This window comes from Salmo salar, chromosome 13 (assembly GCF_965601325.2).
Source record: "Salmo salar chromosome 13, fSalSal1, whole genome shotgun sequence".
Taxonomy (NCBI): Eukaryota; Metazoa; Chordata; class Actinopteri; order Salmoniformes; family Salmonidae; genus Salmo; species Salmo salar.
The window spans coordinates 15376473-15397067 of NC_138303.1; the positions used below are offsets into that span (position 1 = coordinate 15376473).

The window sequence follows — 20595 nt, forward strand, 5'->3', positions numbered from 1 at the left end:
CTGATCACTTCTGACGCTCATACTGTACACAAACCCTCTGATCACTTCTGACACTCATACTGTACACAAACCCTCTGATCACTTCTGACACTCATACAGTACACAAACCCTCTGATCACTTCTGACACTCATACTGTACACAAACCCTCTGATCACTTCTGACACTCATACTGTACAGTACACAAACACTCTGATCACTTCCGACACTCATACTGTACAGTACACAAACCCTCTGATCACTTCTGACACTCATACTGTACACAAACCCTCTGATCACTTCCGACACTCATACTGTACACAAACCCTCTGATCACTTCTGACACTCATACAGTACACAAACCCTCTGATCACTTCTGACACTCATACTGTACACAAACCCTCTGATCACTTCTGACACTCATACTGTACACAAACCCTCTGATCACTTCTGACACTCATACTGTACAGTACACAAACACTCTGATCACTTCTGACACTCATACTGTACACAAACACTCTGATCACTTCTGACACTCATACTGTACACAAACACTCTGATCACTTCTGACACTCATACTGTACAGTACACAAACACTCTGATCACTTCTGACACTCATACTGTACAGTACACAAACACTCTGATCACTTCTGACACTCATACTGTACACAAACACTCTGATCACTTCTGACACTCATACTGTACACAAACACTCTGATCACTTCTGACACTCATACTGTACACAAACCCTCTGATCACTTCTGACACTCATACTGTACTGTACACAAACCCTCTGATCACTTCTGACACTCATACTGTACACAAACCCTCTGATCACTTCTGACACTCATACTGTACAGTACACAAACCCTCTGATCACTTCTGACACTCATACTGTACACAAACACTCTGATCACTTCTGACGCTCATACTGTACACAAACCCTCTGATCACTTCTGACACTCATACTGTACACAAACCCTCTGATCACTTCTGACACTCATACTGTACACAAACACTCTGATCACTTCTGACACTCATACTGTACACAAACACTCTGATCACTTCTGACACTCATACTGTACAGTACACAAACACTCTGATCACTTCTGACACTCATACTGTACAGTACACAAACACTCTGATCACTTCTGACACTCATACTGTACAGTACACAAACACTCTGATCACTTCCGACACTCATACTGTACACAAACACTCTGATCACTTCTGACGCTCATACTGTACAGTACACAAACACTCTGATCACTTCTGACACTCATACTGTACACAAACACTCTGATCACTTCTGACGCTCATACTGTACAGTACACAAACACTCTGATCACTTCTGACACTCATACTGTACAGTACACAAACCCTCTGATCACTTCTGACACTCATACTGTACACAAACCCTCTGATCACTTCTGACACTCATACTGTACAGTACACAAACACTCTGATCACTTCTGACGCTCATACTGTACAGTACACAAACACTCTGATCACTTCTGACGCTCATACTGTACACAAACACTCTGATCACTTCTGACACTCATACTGTACAGTACACAAACACTCTGATCACTTCTGACACTCATACTGTACAGTACACAAACACTCTGATCACTTCTGACACTCATACTGTACACAAACCCTCTGATCACGCACTTCTCATGCAAGCACACTAAATTCTGCTTTACAAAATGTTCCTCACTCAACCTTGCATGAATGCAGTGTAGCTCACGTCTCATCACTGATGTGGTATGTGGGAGACACCCTGTGGAGACAATGACAACTTCACTCACAGCTATAATTTAAAGGTTCAGTATGTAACTGTGGGAGAAATGTGAGTTGTAGATCTCTGATTCTCATTGAAAGTAAGTCTGATAAGCGGTAGATTCATTCTACGTGCTCTATTTCTATGCATCCTGTGCTGAAGTTAATATTTTCTGTCTTTTTTATTTTCGGTTTTGCACACCAGTTTCAAACAGCTGAAAATACAATATTTTTGTTTTTTGAAAAGGGGAACAATGAAACAAACTAACTGTGGAACTGGCTTCGATGTCCGGATTTGAATTTGGGGGCGTAGAGATTGTACAATGTTTCTCTACACCCCTCAAATTCTAATCCGGACATCGAAGCCAGTTGCACAGTTAGTTTGTTGCATTCTTCCCCTCTAATAAGGGACTGATTTAGACCTGGGACACCGGGTGGGTGCAATTAATTATCAGGTAGAACAGAAAACCTGCAGGCTCCAGACCTCTTAGGGTAGGATTTAAATAACCCTGCTCTACACAATGCCTTGTTTTTTTCGTCACATAAAATGAAATTAGGTGAACATGATAAAATGTTGGCAACCAGGAAATGATTTCTACACATTGTGATTTCTGCACATTGTGCCTTTACAGTCTCATAGGACCTGATGGGGCTTAAATACTATGTAGAAATCCCTCCACTAACTCACCCTGCTCTCTTCCTGACAGAGATGAAGGCCGTCAAGAGCTACGCCCGTAACCGTTCTGCCCGCTCCGTGGAGATGGAGATAGGAGGGGATCTGTATGCTGTAGACTTGGGGGATGGCTACCAGCCTGTACTGGCCCCCAGGAACCTCAGCGAGGCTGGGGCCCCGGGGCCACGCGACGACACTGAGGACGACTTCAGTGGCATGGGGTTCACCATCAGTCCCAGGACTAGCAGCAACAGTCTGGCTATAGTACCTTCTGACATCAAAGTCACACACAGGTCAGGGAGTGTGTTGAGGTTCTATGTGGATGGGTGGGTGTGTTTGTACTGTGTTAGTACTGCATGTTGAATGTGTTGAAGGTGTACTATGCCGAAATCCCTCCGCCATTTCCTGGTTGCTAAAATTCGAATAGTTCACCTAACTTAACATAAAAAGTACTCGGTTTTTCCTTTCAATGATATATAACAAGCTGTAGACAACCAGGTGAGGGGAGCTCCTTACTAATTAGAGACCTTGATTCATCAATCAAGTACAAGGGAGGAGCAAAACCCTGCAGACACTCTGCCCTCTGTGGAACGAATTTGACTCATGTGATGTAGAGCATTATTGTACCATTTAAACTGCTGTGAAATATATTTTCCATACCCACAAATTTGTATTTTCAGCTGTTTGAAGATGGTGTACAAAACCAAAAGTAAAATAAGCAAAAACTAAACTTAAAGTTACATATTTCAGCTTTAAAACTGCATGTTTGAATGTGTTGTTAATACTACATGATTGTGTTGTTAACTGGGCTAAATGCTCACTGTGTCCTGTCCTCAGGTGTTCCATCCTGGCCGATGACACAGTGAAGTGTGACACAGGGATCTATAAGTCTGTGCAGGCCTGGAAGGACCACAAACTCCACATCGACCATGAGGTAGGCCAGTCTTCTTAGCCACTCACATAACCCATATCGACCATGAGGTCAGTCTTCTCAGCCACTCACATAACCCATATCGACCACGAGGCCAGTCTTCTCAGCAACTCACATAACCCATATCGACCACAAGGCCAGTCTTCTTAGCCACTCACATAACCCATATCGACCATGAGGTCAGTCTTCTCAGCCACTCACATAACCCATATCGACCACGAGGCCAGTCTTCTCAGCCACTCACATAACCCATATCGACCACGAGGCCAGTCTTCTTAGCCACTCACATAACCCATATCGACCATGAGGTCAGTCTTCTCAGCCACTCACATAACCCATATCGACCACGAGGCCAGTCTTCTCAGCCACTCACATAACCCATATCGACCACGAGGCCAGTCTTCTCAGCCACTCACATAATCCATATAGACCATGAGGTCAGTCTTCTCAGCCACTCACATAACCCATATCGACCACGAGGCAAGGCTTCTCAGCCACTCACATAACCCATATAGACGATGGGTCAGTCTTCTCAGCCACTCACATAACCCATATCGACCACGAGGCAAGGCTTCTCAGCCACTCACATAACCCATATCGACCATGAGGTAGGTCAGTCTTCTCAGCCACTCACATAACCCATATCAACCACGAGGCCAGTCTTCTCAGCCACTCACATAACCCATATCGACCATGAGGTAGGCCAGTCTTCTCAGCCACTCACATAACCCATATCGACCACGAGGCCAGTCTTCTCAGCCACTCACATAACCCATATCGACCATGAGGTAGGTCAGTCTTCTCAGCCACTCACATAACCCATATCGACCACGAGGCCAGTCTTCTCAGCCACTCACATAATCCATATCGACCATGAGGTAGGTCAGTCTTCTCAGCCACTCACATAACCCATATAGACCACGAGGCCAGTCTTCTCAGCCACTCACATAACCCATATAGACCACGAGGCCAGTCTTCTCAGCCACTCACATAACCCATATAGACCATGAGGTCAGTCTTCTCAGCCACTCACATAACCCATATCGACCACGAGGCCAGTCTTCTCAGCCACTCACATAACCCATATCGACCACGAGGCCAGTCTTCTCAGCCACTCACATAATCCATATAGACCATGAGGTCAGTCTTCTCAGCCACTCACATAACCCATATCGACCACGAGGCAAGGCTTCTCAGCTACTCACATAACCCATATAGACCATGAGGTCAGTCTTCTCAGCCACTCACATAACCCATATCGACCACGAGGCAAGGCTTCTCAGCCACTCACATAACCCATATCGACCATGAGGTAGGTCAGTCTTCTCAGCCACTCACATAACCCATATCGACCACGAGGCCAGTCTTCTCAGCCACTCACATAACCCATATCGACCATGAGGTAGGTCAGTCTTCTCAGCCACTCACATAACCCATATAGACCACGAGGCCAGTCTTCTCAGCCACTCACATAACCCATATAGACCACGAGGCCAGTCTTCTCAGCCACACACATAACCCATATAGACCATGAGGTCAGTCTTCTCAGCCACTCACATAACCCATATCGACCATGAGGTAGGTCAGTCTTCTCAGCCACTCACATAACCCATATCGACCACGAGGCCAGTCTTCTCAGCCACTCACATAACCCATATCGACCATGAGGTAGGTCAGTCTTCTCAGCCACTCACATAACCCATATAGACCACGAGGCCAGTCTTCTCAGCCACTCACATAACCCATATAGACCACGAGGCCAGTCTTCTCAGCCACTCACATAACCCATATAGACCACGAGGCCAGTCTTCTCAGCCACTCACATAACCCATATAGACCATGAGGTCAGTCTTCTCAGCCACTCACATAACCCATATCGACCACGAGGCCAGTCTTCTCAGCCACTCACATAATCCATATCGACCATGAGGTAGGTCAGTCTTCTCAGCCACTCACATAACCCATATAGACCACGAGGCCAGTCTTCTCAGCCACTCACATAACCCATATAGACCACGAGGCCAGTCTTCTCAGCCACTCACATAACCCATATAGACCATGAGGTCAGTCTTCTCAGCCACTCACATAACCCATATCGACCACGAGGCCAGTCTTCTCAGCCACTCACATAACCCATATCGACCACGAGGCCAGTCTTCTCAGCCACTCACATAATCCATATAGACCATGAGGTCAGTCTTCTCAGCCACTCACATAACCCATATCGACCACGAGGCAAGGCTTCTCAGCTACTCACATAACCCATATAGACCATGAGGTCAGTCTTCTCAGCCACTCACATAACCCATATCGACCACGAGGCAAGGCTTCTCAGCCACTCACATAACCCATATCGACCATGAGGTAGGTCAGTCTTCTCAGCCACTCACATAACCCATATCGACCACGAGGCCAGTCTTCTCAGCCACTCACATAACCCATATCGACCATGAGGTAGGTCAGTCTTCTCAGCCACTCACATAACCCATATAGACCACGAGGCCAGTCTTCTCAGCCACTCACATAACCCATATAGACCACGAGGCCAGTCTTCTCAGCCACACACATAACCCATATAGACCATGAGGTCAGTCTTCTCAGCCACTCACATAACCCATATCGACCATGAGGTAGGTCAGTCTTCTCAGCCACTCACATAACCCATATCGACCACGAGGCCAGTCTTCTCAGCCACTCACATAACCCATATCGACCATGAGGTAGGTCAGTCTTCTCAGCCACTCACATAACCCATATAGACCACGAGGCCAGTCTTCTCAGCCACTCACATAACCCATATAGACCACGAGGCCAGTCTTCTCAGCCACTCACATAACCCATATAGACCACGAGGCCAGTCTTCTCAGCCACTCACATAACCCATATAGACCATGAGGTCAGTCTTCTCAGCCACTCACATAACCCATATCAACCATGAGGTAGGTCAGTCTTCTCAGCCACTCACATAACCCATATCGACCACGAGGCCAGTCTTCTCAGCCACTCACATAACCCATATCGACCATGAGGTAGGTCAGTCTTCTCAGCCACTCACATAACCCATATAGACCACGAGGCCAGTCTTCTCAGCCACTCACATAACCCATATAGACCACGAGGCCAGTCTTCTCAGCCACTCACATAACCCATATCGACCACGAGGCCAGTCTTCTCAGCCACTCACATAACCCATATAGACCATGAGGTCAGTCTTCTCAGCCACTCACATAACCCACATATGACCACAAAACAATTATGCTTTATTTCTCAATGCAGTTGATCTTCAGTGCTCACAGGGATTTGTGAAATGACAATCAATAGCTGCTAATGAAATCATTGATTGTGTAATTATGAATTCGTTGAACGGGTGGTACTGGGACTCTAATCCACTATCTTAGCTTTGCAAGCGCCATGCTCTAACAACTCGGCTGTAGAGGACCACATCATTGTGTTGTGACATTTCTCTGTCGAATCTAATGTCCTGCCTCTCTCTCAGATTGAGACCCTGCAGACCAAGATCAAGAACCTGAGAGAGGTCAGGGGTCACCTGAAGAAGGCCCGCCCAGAGGAGTGTGACTGTCTTCGCTACATGTAAAGAGAGAACATCTCCTCCCGTCCCGTCCCGTCCCCTCTCCTCTCCTCTCCTCTCCTCTCTTCTCCTCTCTTCTCCTCTCTTCCCCTCTCCTCTTCTCTCTTCCCCTCTCCTCCCCTCTCCTCTCTTCTCCTCTCTCCCCCTCCCCTCTCCTCTCTTCCCCTCTCATCTCCTTTCCTCCCCTCTCCCCTCTTCCCCTCTCCTCTCTTCACCTCTCCTCTCCTCTCTTTCCCTCTCCTCTCCTCTCTTCCCCTCTCCTCTCCTCCCCTCCCTTCCCCACTTCTCTCCTCTCCTATCATCTTTTCCCCTCTCCTTCCCTCCCCTCTCCTTTTCTCCCCTCTCCTCCCCTCTTCTCCCCTCCCCTCTGCTCCCTTCTCCTTTCCTATCCTCCCCTCTCATCTCCTCCCCTCTCCTCTCATCTCCTCCCCTCTTCTCTCCTCTTCTCAATCCACAGTTTACATTGCTCAACTGATTTCTTACCAACACCCACACACTAAACGCCAGCATTACATTACAGTGACTTTACCACTCAAATAGCTTTTCTTCACACCCCCTGTGGTTCTCCCTGCAGATATTTATCATAAATGCTGATAACGTGAATATCTGTGTGTATTTCAGCTACCAGTCTAAGTACAAGAGTAAGCTTAGGCACAAAGGAAGCAGCATTCACCCATTCAGGTAAGGGACTGGGTTTGTGATGTTTATCATGTGTGTCCTTCCTATAAGAAAGAGATGTGAACTCTGGGTGTTCTTATGAACTCTATGTGTAATGATTGTATATCTACAATATACTGTATGTATGTATGTATGTATGTATGTATGTATGTATGTATGTATGTATGTATGTATGTATGTATGTATGTATGTATGTATGTATGTATGTATGTATGTATGTATGTATGTATGTATGTATGTATGTATGTGTAACTATTTCATTGTGTCACTGTGTAATGTGTGTGTGTGTGCGCGCATGTGTGATGTCATCAGGAAGGGTCAGGATAACAAGGCGTGGCTGCTGAAGGACCAGAAGAGGAGAAAGAAGATGAGGAAACTGCTGAAACGTCTGAGGAACAACGACACCTGTAGCATGCCTGGTCTCACCTGCTTCACCCACGATAACCAGCACTGGCAGACCGCCCCCTTCTGGACAAGTAAGACCCTGTACACACACGCACACGCACACACACAAGCACTCACGTACACACACTAGCACCAACTATTCTCTCTCTCTGCAGTGGGTCCATTCTGTGCCTGCACCAGTGCCAACAACAACACCTACTGGTGCGTGAGGACCATCAACGAAACTCACAACTTCCTGTTCTGTGAGTTTGCGACTGGCTTCCTGGAGTACTTTGACCTCAACACAGATCCCTACCAGGTCAGTGCTCCTCCTCACCGCTATCACTCACTCCTCTGTAAAGATGGTATTTAACAGAGTAATACATTTAGAATATCGTTCTGATTCTAGACATCTAATTACATAGCATTATTTAAATATCCCCAATGTCATGTTAATGGGGACACTACAACATTCTATAACAGCCATGTTAGAACCCCATTAACATGACACTACAACATTCTATAACAGCCATGTTAGAACTCCATTAACATGACACTACAACATTCTATAACAGTCATGTTAGAACCCCATTAACATGACACTACAACATTCTATAACAGTCATGTTAGAACCCCATTAACATGACACTACAACAATGTTAGAACCCCATTAACATGACACTACAACATTCTATAACAGTCATGTTAGAACCCCATTAACATGACACTACAACATTCTGTAACAGTCATGTTAGAGCCCCATTAACAAGACACTACAACATTCTATAACAGTCATGTTAGAACCCCATTAACATGACACTACAACATTCTATAACAGTCATGGTAGAGCCCCATTAACATGACACTACAACATTCTATAACAGTCATGTTAGAACCCCATTAACATGACACTACAACATTCTATAACAGTCATGTTAGAGCCCCATTAACATGACACTATAACATTCTATTACAGTCATGTTAGAGCCCCATTAACAAGACACTACAACATTCTATAACAGTCATGTTAGAACCCCATTAACATGACACTATAACATTCTATTACAGTCATGTTAGAACCCCATTAACATGACACTATAACATTCTATTACAGTCATGTTAGAGCCCCATTAACATGACACTATAACATTCTATTACAGTCATGTTAGAGCGTCATTAACATGACACTACAACATTCTATAACAGTCATGTTAGAACCCCATTAACATGACACTACAACATTCTGTAACAGTCATGTTAGAGCCCCATTAACATGCATGACACTATAACATTCTATTACAGTCATGTTAGAGCCCCATTAACATGACACTACAACATTCTGTAACAGTCATGTTAGAACCCCATTAACATGACACTACAACATTATGTAACAGTCATGTTAGAGCCCCATTAACATGACACTATAACATTCTATAACAGTCATGTTAGAGCCCCATTAACATGCATGACACTATAACATTCTATTACAGTCATGTTAGAGCCCTGTCTTCAAGATGGCACACTGAAAACGATCTATTGTATAACAGCTGGAGATGGTCTTATGAATTAATGTGCAAATATTATGAAGACCAGCATTATTCCTCTCTGTCTCTCTCTCTCTGTCTCTCTCTCTCTCTTTATCTCTGTCTGTCTGTGTAGTTGATGAATGCTGTGAACACGCTGGACCGAACCGTTCTAAACCAGCTCCACGTTCAACTCATGGAGCTCCGCAGCTGCAAGGGCCACAAGCAGTGCAACCCCCGTACCCGCAACCTGGAGCTGGGTGAGTTCCTGTAACACACACACACACACACACACACACACCACACACACACACACACACACACACACACACACACACACACACACACACACACACACACCACACACACACACATATACAATCTCAGGTTGTTGTGGGTTGTCACTACAGAAGAATGATCTCTGTTTGCTATCCTCATCACCATCATCCTCTCCACCAAACACAAGTCCTGCCTTGCTTTGTGTTCTTGTTTTCACCATGCAATACCTCTCATGTATCAATTCTATTACTGCATCTTAAACGATTACAACCACTCGCTCTGGAATGAGTTTTGTTCCTTTTAATTAAGGTTAATTCAGTTGAAAGCCGTTTTATGCTGATGTTTTTATTTTTTTTTCAGACACCATTTTGCGTTTTAAACAACTGCTCTTTCTAACCCGTTTAAAAGCCTCCTTCAACACAGAGCTACACCTACATGGCTTAACTAGGTCTCTATGCCTTCATTGATAGGAATCTGTTCCTATATACTCTAACCACTGCTATTGTCTCTTCTTCAGGAGGTAAAGAGCGAAGCAGCTTTGATGAATACAGGTATCTTTACTCATTGACATAAACACCACTCTGCACTTAACTGTTTATTAGGTATTAGTACTAAACTCACGAAAAAAAGAAACCTCACACTCTCAACTGCGTTTTATTTTCAGTAAACTTAACATGTGTAAATATTTGTATGAACATAAGATTCAACAACTGAGACATAAACTGAACAAGTTCCACAGACATGTGACTAACAGAAATTGAATAATATGTCCCTGATCAAAGGGGGGGGGGGGGGGGGGTAAAAATCAAAAGTAACAGTCAGTATCTGGTGTGGCCACCAGCTGCATTAAGTACTGCAGTGCATGTCCTCCTCATGGACTGCACCAGATTTGCCCGTTCTTGCTGTGAGATGTTACCCCACTCTTCCACCAAGGCACCTGCAAGTTCCCGGACATTTCTGGGGGGAACGGCCCTAGCCCTCACCCTCCAATCCAACAGGTCCTAGACGTGCTCAATGGGATTGAGATCCGGGCTCTTCGCTGGCTATGGCAGAACACTGACATTCCTGTCTTGCAGGAAATCACGCACAGAACGAGCAGTTTGGCTGGTGGCATTGTCACGTTGGAGGGTCATGTCAGGATGAGCCTGCAGGAAGGGTACCACATGAGGGAGGAGGATGTCTTCCCTGTAACGCACAGCGTTGAGATTGCCTGCAATGACAAGCTCAGTCCGATGATGCTGTGACACATCGCCCCAGGCCATGACGGACCCTCCACCTCCAAATTGATCCCGCTCCAGAGTACAGGCGTCGGTGTAATGCTCATTCCCTCGACAATAAATGCAAAACTGACCATCACCCCTGGTGAGACAAAACCGTGACTCGTCAGTGAAGAGCACTTTTTGCCAGTCCTGTCTGGTCCAGTGACATTGGGTTTGTGCCCATAGGCGACGTTGTTGCCGGTGATGTCTGGTGAGGACCTGCCTTACAACAGGCCTACAAGCCCTCAGTCCAACCTCTCTCATCCTATTGCGAACAGTCTGAGCACTGATGGAGGGATTATGCGTTCCTGGTGTAACTCGGCAGTTGTTGTTGCCATCCTGTACCTGTCCCAAAGGTGTGATGTTCGGATGTACCGATCCTGTGCAGCTGTTGTTACACGTGGTCTGCCACTGTGAGGACGATCAGCTGTCCGTTCTGTCTCCCTGTAGCGCTGTCTTAGACGTCTCACAGTACGGACATTGCAATTTATTGCCCTGGTCACATCTGCAGTCCTCATGCCTCCTTGCAGCATGCCTAAGGCACGTTCACGCAGATGAGCAGGGACCCTGGGCATCTTTCCTTTTGGTGTTTTTCAGAGTCAGTAGAAAGGCCTCTTTAGTTTCCTAAGTTGTCATAACTGTGACCTTAATTGCCTACCATCTGTAAGCTGTTATTGTCTTAAAACGACCTTTCCACAGGTGCATGTTCATTAATTGTTTATGGTTCATTGAGCAAGCATGGGAAACAGTGTTTAAACCCTTTACAATGAAGATCTGTGAAGTTATTTGGATTTTTACGAATTGTCTTTAAAGACAGGGTTCTGAAAAAGGGACGTTTCTTTTTTTGCTGAGTTTATATAAAATGAATATAAACATTCCTAAAAGATAGTTGACTATCTACTTGGCCTAGAATACGTTGGCAGAATACACAACACTTAGAAAGTACATAGAGATTGTGTATATGGGCGACGTGTGGGACGACGTGTGGGGCGACGTGTGGGGCGACGTGTGGGGCGACGTGTGGACGTCACAGGAGGTTGGTGGCTCCTTTTTGGGGAGAACGGTCTCGTGGTAATGGCTGGAGCGGCATCAATGGAATGTTATAAAATACATCAAACACATGGTTTTCTCTGTGTTTGATGTCATTCCATTTGCTCCGATCCGGCCATTATTATGAGCCGTCCTCCCTTCAGCAGCCTCCAGTGCTGGACGTGCGATTGAGAGTGTGTTTTTGGTGTTCTCTTTCTCTCCTCTCTCTCTCTCTCTCTCTCTCTCTTTCTCTCTTTCTTTCTTTCTTTCTTTCTTTCTTTCTTTCTTTCTCTCTTGTTTTTCCTTTGCACTGAGCACTTTTCTAACCCTGAGGAGTACTCAGTGTAACCCTGGGAATACTCTGTGTAACCCTGGGGAGTACTCAGTGTAACCCTGGGGAGTACTCAGTCTAACCCTGGGGAGTACTCAGTCTAACCCTGGGGAGTACTCAATCTAACCCTGGGGAGTACTCAGTGTAACCCTGGGGAGTACTCAGTCTAACCCTGGGGAGTACTCAGTGTAACCCTGGGGAGTACTCAGTCTAACCCTGGGGAGTACTCAGTCTAACCCTGGGGAGTACTCAGTGTAACCCTGGGGAGTACTCAGTCTAACCCTGAGGAGTACTCAGTGTAACCCTGGGGAATACTCTGTGTAACCCTGGGGAGTACTCTGTGTAACCCTGGGGAGTACTCTGTGTAACCCTGGGGAGTACTCTGTGTAACCCTGGGGAGTACTCTGTGTAACCCTGGGGAGTACTCTGTGTAACCCTGGGGAGTACTCTGTGTAACCCTGGGGAGTACTCAGTCTAACCCTGGGGAGTACTCAATCTAACCCTGGGGAGTACTCAGTGTAACCCTGGGGAGTACTCAGTCTAACCCTGGGGAGTACTCAGTGTAACCCTGGGGAGTACTCAGTCTAACCCTGGGGAGTACTCAGTCTAACCCTGGGGAGTACTCAGTGTAACCCTGGGGAGTACTCAGTCTAACCCTGAGGAGTACTCAGTGTAACCCTGGGGAATACTCTGTGTAACCCTGGGGAGTACTCTGTGTAACCCTGGGGAGTACTCTGTGTAACCCTGGGGAGTACTCTGTGTAACCCTGGGGAGTACTCTGTGTAACCCTGGGGAGTACTCTGTGTAACCCTGGGGAGTACTCTGTGTAACCCTGGGGAGTACTCAGTCTAACCCTGGGGAGTACTCAGTGTATGCTTCACTGTCTCTACACTCCTTCTAACTGAGGTTAGGAGAAGGTTGAGGGCTTATTTTCCTCTGCTTGAACGGGCTGGATAACAGTCTATCTTATTGCTGCTTGTGCATCAGGCAGTTTCAACGCAGAAAGTGGCCAAAAGTGAACATGCCCACCTCCAAATCACTGTGAGTCTGGAACTTCACGATGCCACCAAACAGTCAACTCTAACAGTCAACTCTAACAGTCACCTCTAACTTGTTTTTTCTTCCTCTCTTTCGTTCCTCTTTCATTTCATTCAACTCTGGGTTTTTCCAGGCTTGCCTGCTGCTCTCTGCTAGTTCTAGTTAATAGCCATGTCTGTCTCACTCTCCTGTCTGTCTCACTCTCCTGTCTGTCTCACTCTTCTGTCTGTCTCACTCTTCTGTGTGTCTCACTCTCCTGTTTGTCTCACTCTCCTGTTTGTCTCACTCTCCTGTCTGTCTCACTCTCCTGTCTGTCTCACTCTCCTGTCTGTCTCTATGAATGGATGTAATTCTAACTTGCAAGGTTTAGGCAGCTCACATCTCATACTGTCCTGTTGCTTGTCACCTGTAGAGGGCGCCATCCACCCCCACCGCCCAGCGCATCTGCCTTAGTCATCTAATCATCTCTACCTGTAGAGGGCGCCATCCACTCACACCGCCCAGCGCATCTGCCTTAGTCATCTAATCATCTCTACCTGTAGAGGGCGCCATCCACTCACACCGCCCAGCGCATCTGCCTTAGTCATCTAATCATCTCTACCTGTAGAGGGCGCCATCCACCCCCACCGCCCAGCGCATCTGCCTTAGTCATCTAATCATCTCTACCTGTAGAGGGCGCCATCCACCCCCACCGCCCAGCGCATCTGCCTTAGTCATCTAATCATCTCTACCTGTAGAGGGCGCCATCCACTCACACCGCCCAGCGCATCTGCCTTAGTCATCTAATCATCTCTACCTGTAGAGGGCGCCATCCACCCCCACCGCCCAGCGCATCTGCCTTAGTCATCTAATCATCTCTACCTGTAGAGGGTGCCATCCACCCCCACCGCCCAGCGCATCTGCCTTAGTCATCTAATCATCTCTACCTGTAGAGAGCGCCATCCACCCCCACCGCCCAGCGCATCTGCCTTAGTCATCTAATCATCTCTACCTGTAGAGGGCGCCATCCACCCCCACCGCCCAGCGCATCTGCCTTAGTCATCTAATCATCTCTACCTGTAGAGGGCGCCATCCACCCCCACCGCCCAGCGCATCTGCCTTAGTCATCTAATCATCTCTACCTGTAGAGGGCGCCATCCACCCCCACCGCCCAGCGCATCTGCCTTAGTCATCTCTGTTGGTTGACTCTCACTTTCATAAGACTGCAGTGCCTCACAATGTCTCTCTCTCTTTCTGATACTCTGCTGTCCATGTGTCTTGTCTGTTTCTCCATGTAGCTGCCTCATATACTAGTGTGAATGTCAGAGAATGAACCCATTCAAGCATTCATATAGAATAGAATACTACTCTGTCCTGGGACCAGTTTACTGGGAGCAGGGTTCACGTGGTGGTGATGGGAAGAGGAGAGTACAGACACAACGAGAGACAGAGGTTTGCTGCGGATGACACTGTTTTGTCTGTGTGATTTTGTCTCATCAGAGGACAGATTTGGGAAGGCTGGGAGGGATAGGGTCCAGGAGGTGACAGTGGCCCCGTCAGAAGCACCCAGTGCAGGAGGAACGGGAATGGACTGGTCAGAACTTGAACCCTTGTACAGACTTGACAAGCACGCCTATGATCTCAAACTCAACTTCAACGTCAGCCTGGAGGACTGGGACAACTTTGACTGGACCGTGGACAGGATGTTCACGATGCTAGGCAACTTCAACCACCAGCCGAACGGGCGCCGCAGCAACTTGATTCCTGGGGAGGGTAGAGGAGGAAGAGACCACGCCCTGGTGTCCTCAACGGACCAATCAGCCTCAGCCATCTACCTGACCACCCTGGCCACTCCAGCTCTCCTGCTGAGAGAGGCTGGGGCCGAGGTCCTGAGGGAGGCACTGGGGCTGAATGGAGGGGTGCACCGCGCTTCCTCCTCCTCCTCCTGCTCTTCCTCCTCCTCTTCCTGTCCTCCAGTCGCAGCTGAGGAGGGCCGCTCAGACTGGGACCACTCCCCACCTCTCCTCAACCAGTTAGGGGAGGAGGGCCAGCCTAGACTGCATGACGAGGATGAGAAGGGCATTGATAGGGGTGATGAAGAGGATGAGGAAGAGTTGTTTAGGAGACGGTCGGCCCGGTGGAGGCTGAACCGTGCTCACTGTGAGTGCAGTGACTTTGTTCAGGAAGCTGAGAACGCGTTGCCTGTATGACTGCCTGTAAGACCCCTCTCTCACTCTGTCTCCCCTCCTCACCTGAGATTTTAGGGAGACTGAATCAGCACAATGCCACCTCTGGCCTGTCCCCCACCCAGACCCAGATCCAGGCTGATATGTGGATGTGCCTGTCCCTTTAATCAAGACTGCAGTCCTCCAGTGCCCCAACCATATCCCAGGCCAGCAGACGGCCCCCTGCTGGCCCCTTCCTGTAATACACCAACAGACTTCACCAGGAGATTCTTTGTGAGCGAACACAGCAGCAGCAGACCATGATTCTTTATGAGCGAACACAGCAGCAGCAGACCATGATTCTTTATGAGCGAACACAGCAGCAGCAGCACATGATTCTTCATGAGCGAACACAGCAGCAGCAGCACATGATTCTTTATGAGCGAACACAGCAGCAGCAGCACATGATTCTTTATGAGCGAACACAGCAGCAGCAGCACATGATTCTTTATGAGCGAACACGGCAGCAGCAGCCCATGATTCTTTATGAGCGAACACAGCAGCAGCAGCCCATGATTCTTTTCCTAATGCAGGACGTTAGTTTGCTTTGTTTTTTTGTTTTTGGGGCAGGGAGCTTTGGGAATTGGAGAGGAAAATAAACTTGATTGATTTTTGATATTCTTTGGATTCTTTGAAAAAAGATTTTGTATTGTATATGTGTATTTGACTTTTTGAGTTTTTACTAATGGCTGTATTAACTGTGCCGGTTCCATCCCCTGTGCAGATTACGTGTATGTGGCACATTGATTAATGCTTCTTTTTTACCAATGTGTTACTAATTCATTTTTTAAAACACTTAATTCCACAAAATGCAGATGATCAATTATGAGGTTCAGTGATATACACACACACATACACACACCTCACACACTTTGAGTTACAGTGCTGTGGAACCTGCCTTTGAGTTTGGCGTCAAACTGACACGAGGATGCCGTGGTTAGGGTTGGAGTGCAGGTAGGAACTGGGACTAAGTGTCATCTAAGTGCCATATCTTTTCAGTGTTGCAGCTTATTTTAGTTCTACTATGTTTCTGATGAAAAACATGAGACTTGATATTTATGTGAATCAAAGCATTCCCTTTTGTTGTGTTCTTATTTTCATTTCAAAATGACTGAGTTCTGGATGTTGAACAGAATAAGAGTTTTTACTGAAAATATTTCTACCACTACAACTTGGTAGCTGTGGCATTAACCATTTTGAAACAGTCCAATCAGAAAACATGCAATTGAAGGCACTTATCTGATGTGAACCCACTGAGACGTATAGAGATCACAACATTGCAGCTGTCCCATGATGGTGTCTGTGACAGTATGGGCAGCACCACTGAAGACATTTACATTTTAAAATCGTCACTTTTCTTCTTCATTAGATTATTTTAAGTGTGAAATAATAGAGGTGTCTTATCGCCTCCTTGCGGTGCTGGAGTCCTGAACCAAATGTAGTGTCATTCATTTATTGTGGCCACTAGATGGCAGTCACATAGCTTGAAGCCATTTACAAACAAGGCAAACCAATTTAAAGAAGAAGACAATGCTCTGCTTATTGGCTGATCGCTCCCAACCCCGTAGGGATCCATACCCAGTTGACTACTTTAAGATGTCTGGAAGCCCTCAATGCCAATGTCCATGCAAAAACAGGTTATTTCTATGTAATGATCCTTATACATCTCTATGTGTGAACCTGACTTGTCTAGTCTGGTTGGTTCATCCCGGAAGTCTGTTTCATCAAGTCATCAGTCCACAGTTGAGTTCCCCTGCTAAGACGTTGTTGCATGTATCAACCAATGGTTGTGTGCCACATCATCGACTGCTGTCGGGCACCAGATTGCTAGGACATATGATATGGTTAGCTGATATGTAAAATAACTATCCAATGCCTGGGCAGAGGAACGTGCCCCACTACCTCTCTCTGATGTCATCAAATGCTTCAAAGAGGGAAGGTGCGCTTGTTTTGCAAGCCGATGTGTCCCAGAGATGGGCGGGACATAGGTTTCATGACCCACTCACCTTATACAGCAACCCTGGCAGTTTATTCTGCCTAATACCACTTAGAGATACTCAGAACATGCTGGCTTGTAAAACAAGCCCACACAGTCATGATCGGCCATAACTTCATGGTCTAAAGACTGTAGCTACTCGTGTTTCTCTGTTATCATGTCTTTCTGTAGAAATAAAAATACATGGAAAAATACATGTATTTAACAAATGCTCCATTCTTTATAACAATAGACTTGTTCGCTATAGATGGTGCTATTGCGGTCTCAACATATATATAAAATTGCTGTATGTATTTGAATGTAGGTTTCTGCGATTAATGTAAATGTTGAAATATATTTTATAATAAACAGAATTACCTATCAGACAGTGCTTCATCAAAAGGGTCAAATAGTGGGTGCTTATATTTGTCCTGTTTCACTGAATGTACAAGTGGGAAATCTGTACAAGTTTGGAAATGGGAATTTAGCATATCCCTACTCCCCCTGACAGTGGGATCATGGCCAGGGATCTGCCGTTATTGACCGTGACCCCGGAGGAATTAGGAGTGAGTGACTTGCTCAAGGGCAGATCAACAGATTTTTCACCTTGTTTGCACGGGGATTCTACATATCAACCTTGTGGTTACTGGTCAACTGTTCTAACTGCTAGGCTACCTGCTGCCCTACAGCGCCCGATGTTTCACACCTTTAAATAGTCTTCTGATGTGAACACCAAAGAGCAGAAGGAATCTTTCCACCCTCAATTTACCCCCCCCCCCCCCCACCCACCCAATAATTTTGTACTATATATTGTATAGTGAGGTATTGAGGTAAAACAAGTCCCTTCTCCCCCTGGGAAAAAAATAAGCAACAGTACTTTTTATTAGCACTTTGAAATGGACTACTGTATGTGGAAAGAAAGAGGGTTTTATCATAACAATGCCTTGTGCAGTTCCATAGGTTTATCGTGCATATATTTTGGTTTCCAGTGAACAGTTGAGAGCTGTAACTAGTTTGTGAATAAAGTGTTGAATGCCAAGGTTTCCTCCTCTTCACTTAGTCTGGGTTGTGTTTATTTGACATGTTCAGACCTCCAGTCCTTGATTGGGAGACTCTCTTACCAATACCATACATGCCTATTTCTTTTTGGGACATACATGTACTGTATAACATATTTTTCTGGGTTCTGACTAACCATACATTTGATCTTGTTCCATATTCAGCCAACAGGTGTCACTGGTTCTTTGAAAAGTAAATCTCTTGATAAATGTGTTGATTTATTGGTACACATCTAAGAATGATTTCCCAAACAGTTCATTTAATAAATAGACACTGACCCAACCTTTTGGACACAATTGGATCTGGGGTGACAGTCAACATGAATTCTGGGATGTATAACTCTGTCTCGGCACTAGGTGGCTGTATTGGATCATGTTGACGACTAAGATCATCAGACCCCCCCAATGCAGAGGGAAACGGGGGTTTACTACTAAGCAAATTCCATGAGTTAGCTAGCTAACTTTGATAAACAACCAGAAATAACTATTGATTTTCTGATTCATTAAGAAACCTTAATTTACATATGTTTTTGGTTGTTGAGTCAATAAGACCATACCCATTTCAAGCTTATCCTTCTAAAAAAAAATATATATATATATATATATATATATATATATATATATATATATATATCAGAATATTTAGGCAAGTTAGCTGGCTAACTAATTCAAACTGCTTTATAGTATACTGCTCAGTTAAATACAGTCCGTTAGGGATCAGATTACACATAAACCATGACCACGGTGGAGTTTCGTGGAGGGGTGTGTGTGCTGTACTGATTCGCCCACAGACAGGGCAGGGGTGAGGCTGTACTCTCCTCCAGTTACGTGGAAACGCACATACATAGCTCAACTAGTGGGAAATCTACTACAATGCAACTCTTATTCCAACTTTTTGCTCATACAATGTGAGGAAGATGGCCGAGGCAAGGTATGCAAGTTACTATTTATTGTACAGTGTATTGTCAATGCATGTAACTTTGTGTTTCTCTCGGTGAACGAAACTTAGACCGATTTAATGTAACACGTTTTTGCTGTTGATCCTCGTGTAGCCGCTTCTCACTTCTGCGTATTGATCATTTACACTGTCTGCTGTGCTACAGTAAAATAATAGAACAGACTTGAAGTAGGCTGGATATGAAGTTTACATTACTCAAACTTTACAGAAAAACGGATTGTCTCGGTTTCCCTTTGCGTGCCTCAAATTTAAATGTTCTCTTTATTTGCAATGCAAATGGTATTCTATGGAAATGAAAAAGAACAAACATTTGTCAAACGCAAATCGTTATTACAATATAAACACAGTCTAAGACAATAACATGTAGTTAATGATTTGAACAAACTCATTTCAAACTGATAAAAAGCTTGAAATGAACGACACTAACAAGACATACAAACTAATGCATTGGGAGGTGAACTGTTATCCCGTTTCAATAATGATTTGATTGTTCTGTATCAATGTATTGTATTCATTACGGATGCAGTCCTTCTTTTGTAGAGAAAGTCATCCTAAAACACTGCATACCTGTCCAATAAGTACACTACGGTCTATTACATTGCTCCTTATCGGTGTGTAAAACCCTGCCTCTGGGCAACTTCAACGTTCAAACACGAGATCAAGGGTTTTTACAATGGATTAATGGGTTAGTCTGGGGGGAAACATGCCTGGTCTTGACCGGCATGCATGTCGGTGAACAGATGCTGAACGCTACAGGAGAGGGCTGGTTAGTTACACATCGTCCAGCATGCAGTCAATCTGCCACTCAGTCAGTCACCTCCCATCCTTACGTCCATGTGTCCAGCATGCTTTCCTCTGGTGCTGTGTCAGTCAATCTGCCGCTCAGTCAGTCACCTCCCATCCTGACGTCCATGTGTCCAGCATGCT

The 20595-nt window shown here is 45.7% G+C and overlaps 2 protein-coding genes across 6 annotated transcripts in view; both read left to right on the plus strand.

Moving 5' to 3' along the window:
• Positions 1 to 18707, plus strand: part of LOC106566486 (extracellular sulfatase Sulf-2) — a 291339-nt gene extending 272632 nt beyond the window's left edge. For 3 of the 5 annotated variants that reach the window (XM_045692958.2, XM_082959853.1, XM_082959854.1), the window contains 8 exons: positions 2467 to 2725; positions 3270 to 3366; positions 6860 to 6954; positions 7574 to 7633; positions 7943 to 8106; positions 8191 to 8333; positions 9674 to 9797; positions 14953 to 18707. In XM_045692958.2, the coding sequence (XP_045548914.1) occupies positions 2467 to 2725; positions 3270 to 3366; positions 6860 to 6954; positions 7574 to 7633; positions 7943 to 8106; positions 8191 to 8333; positions 9674 to 9797; positions 14953 to 15662 (1652 nt within the window). In that variant the 3' untranslated portion in view covers positions 15663 to 18707. Of the gene's footprint in view, positions 1 to 2466; positions 2726 to 3269; positions 3367 to 6859; positions 6955 to 7573; positions 7634 to 7942; positions 8107 to 8190; positions 8334 to 9673; positions 9798 to 10333; positions 10368 to 13885 lie in introns of all 5 variants that reach the window. The other 2 variants (XM_045692960.2, XM_045692959.2) reach the window with 2 other exon arrangements.
• A 766-nt stretch (positions 18708 to 19473) lies between these two features.
• LOC106566473 (rho GTPase-activating protein 39) overlaps positions 19474 to 20595 on the plus strand; it is a 143674-nt gene continuing 142552 nt past the window's right edge. The window contains exon 1 of the mRNA XM_014134542.3: positions 19474 to 19641. Coding sequence (XP_013990017.1) covers positions 19628 to 19641 — 14 coding nt within the window. The 5' untranslated portion in view covers positions 19474 to 19627. The remainder of the gene's footprint in view (positions 19642 to 20595) is intronic.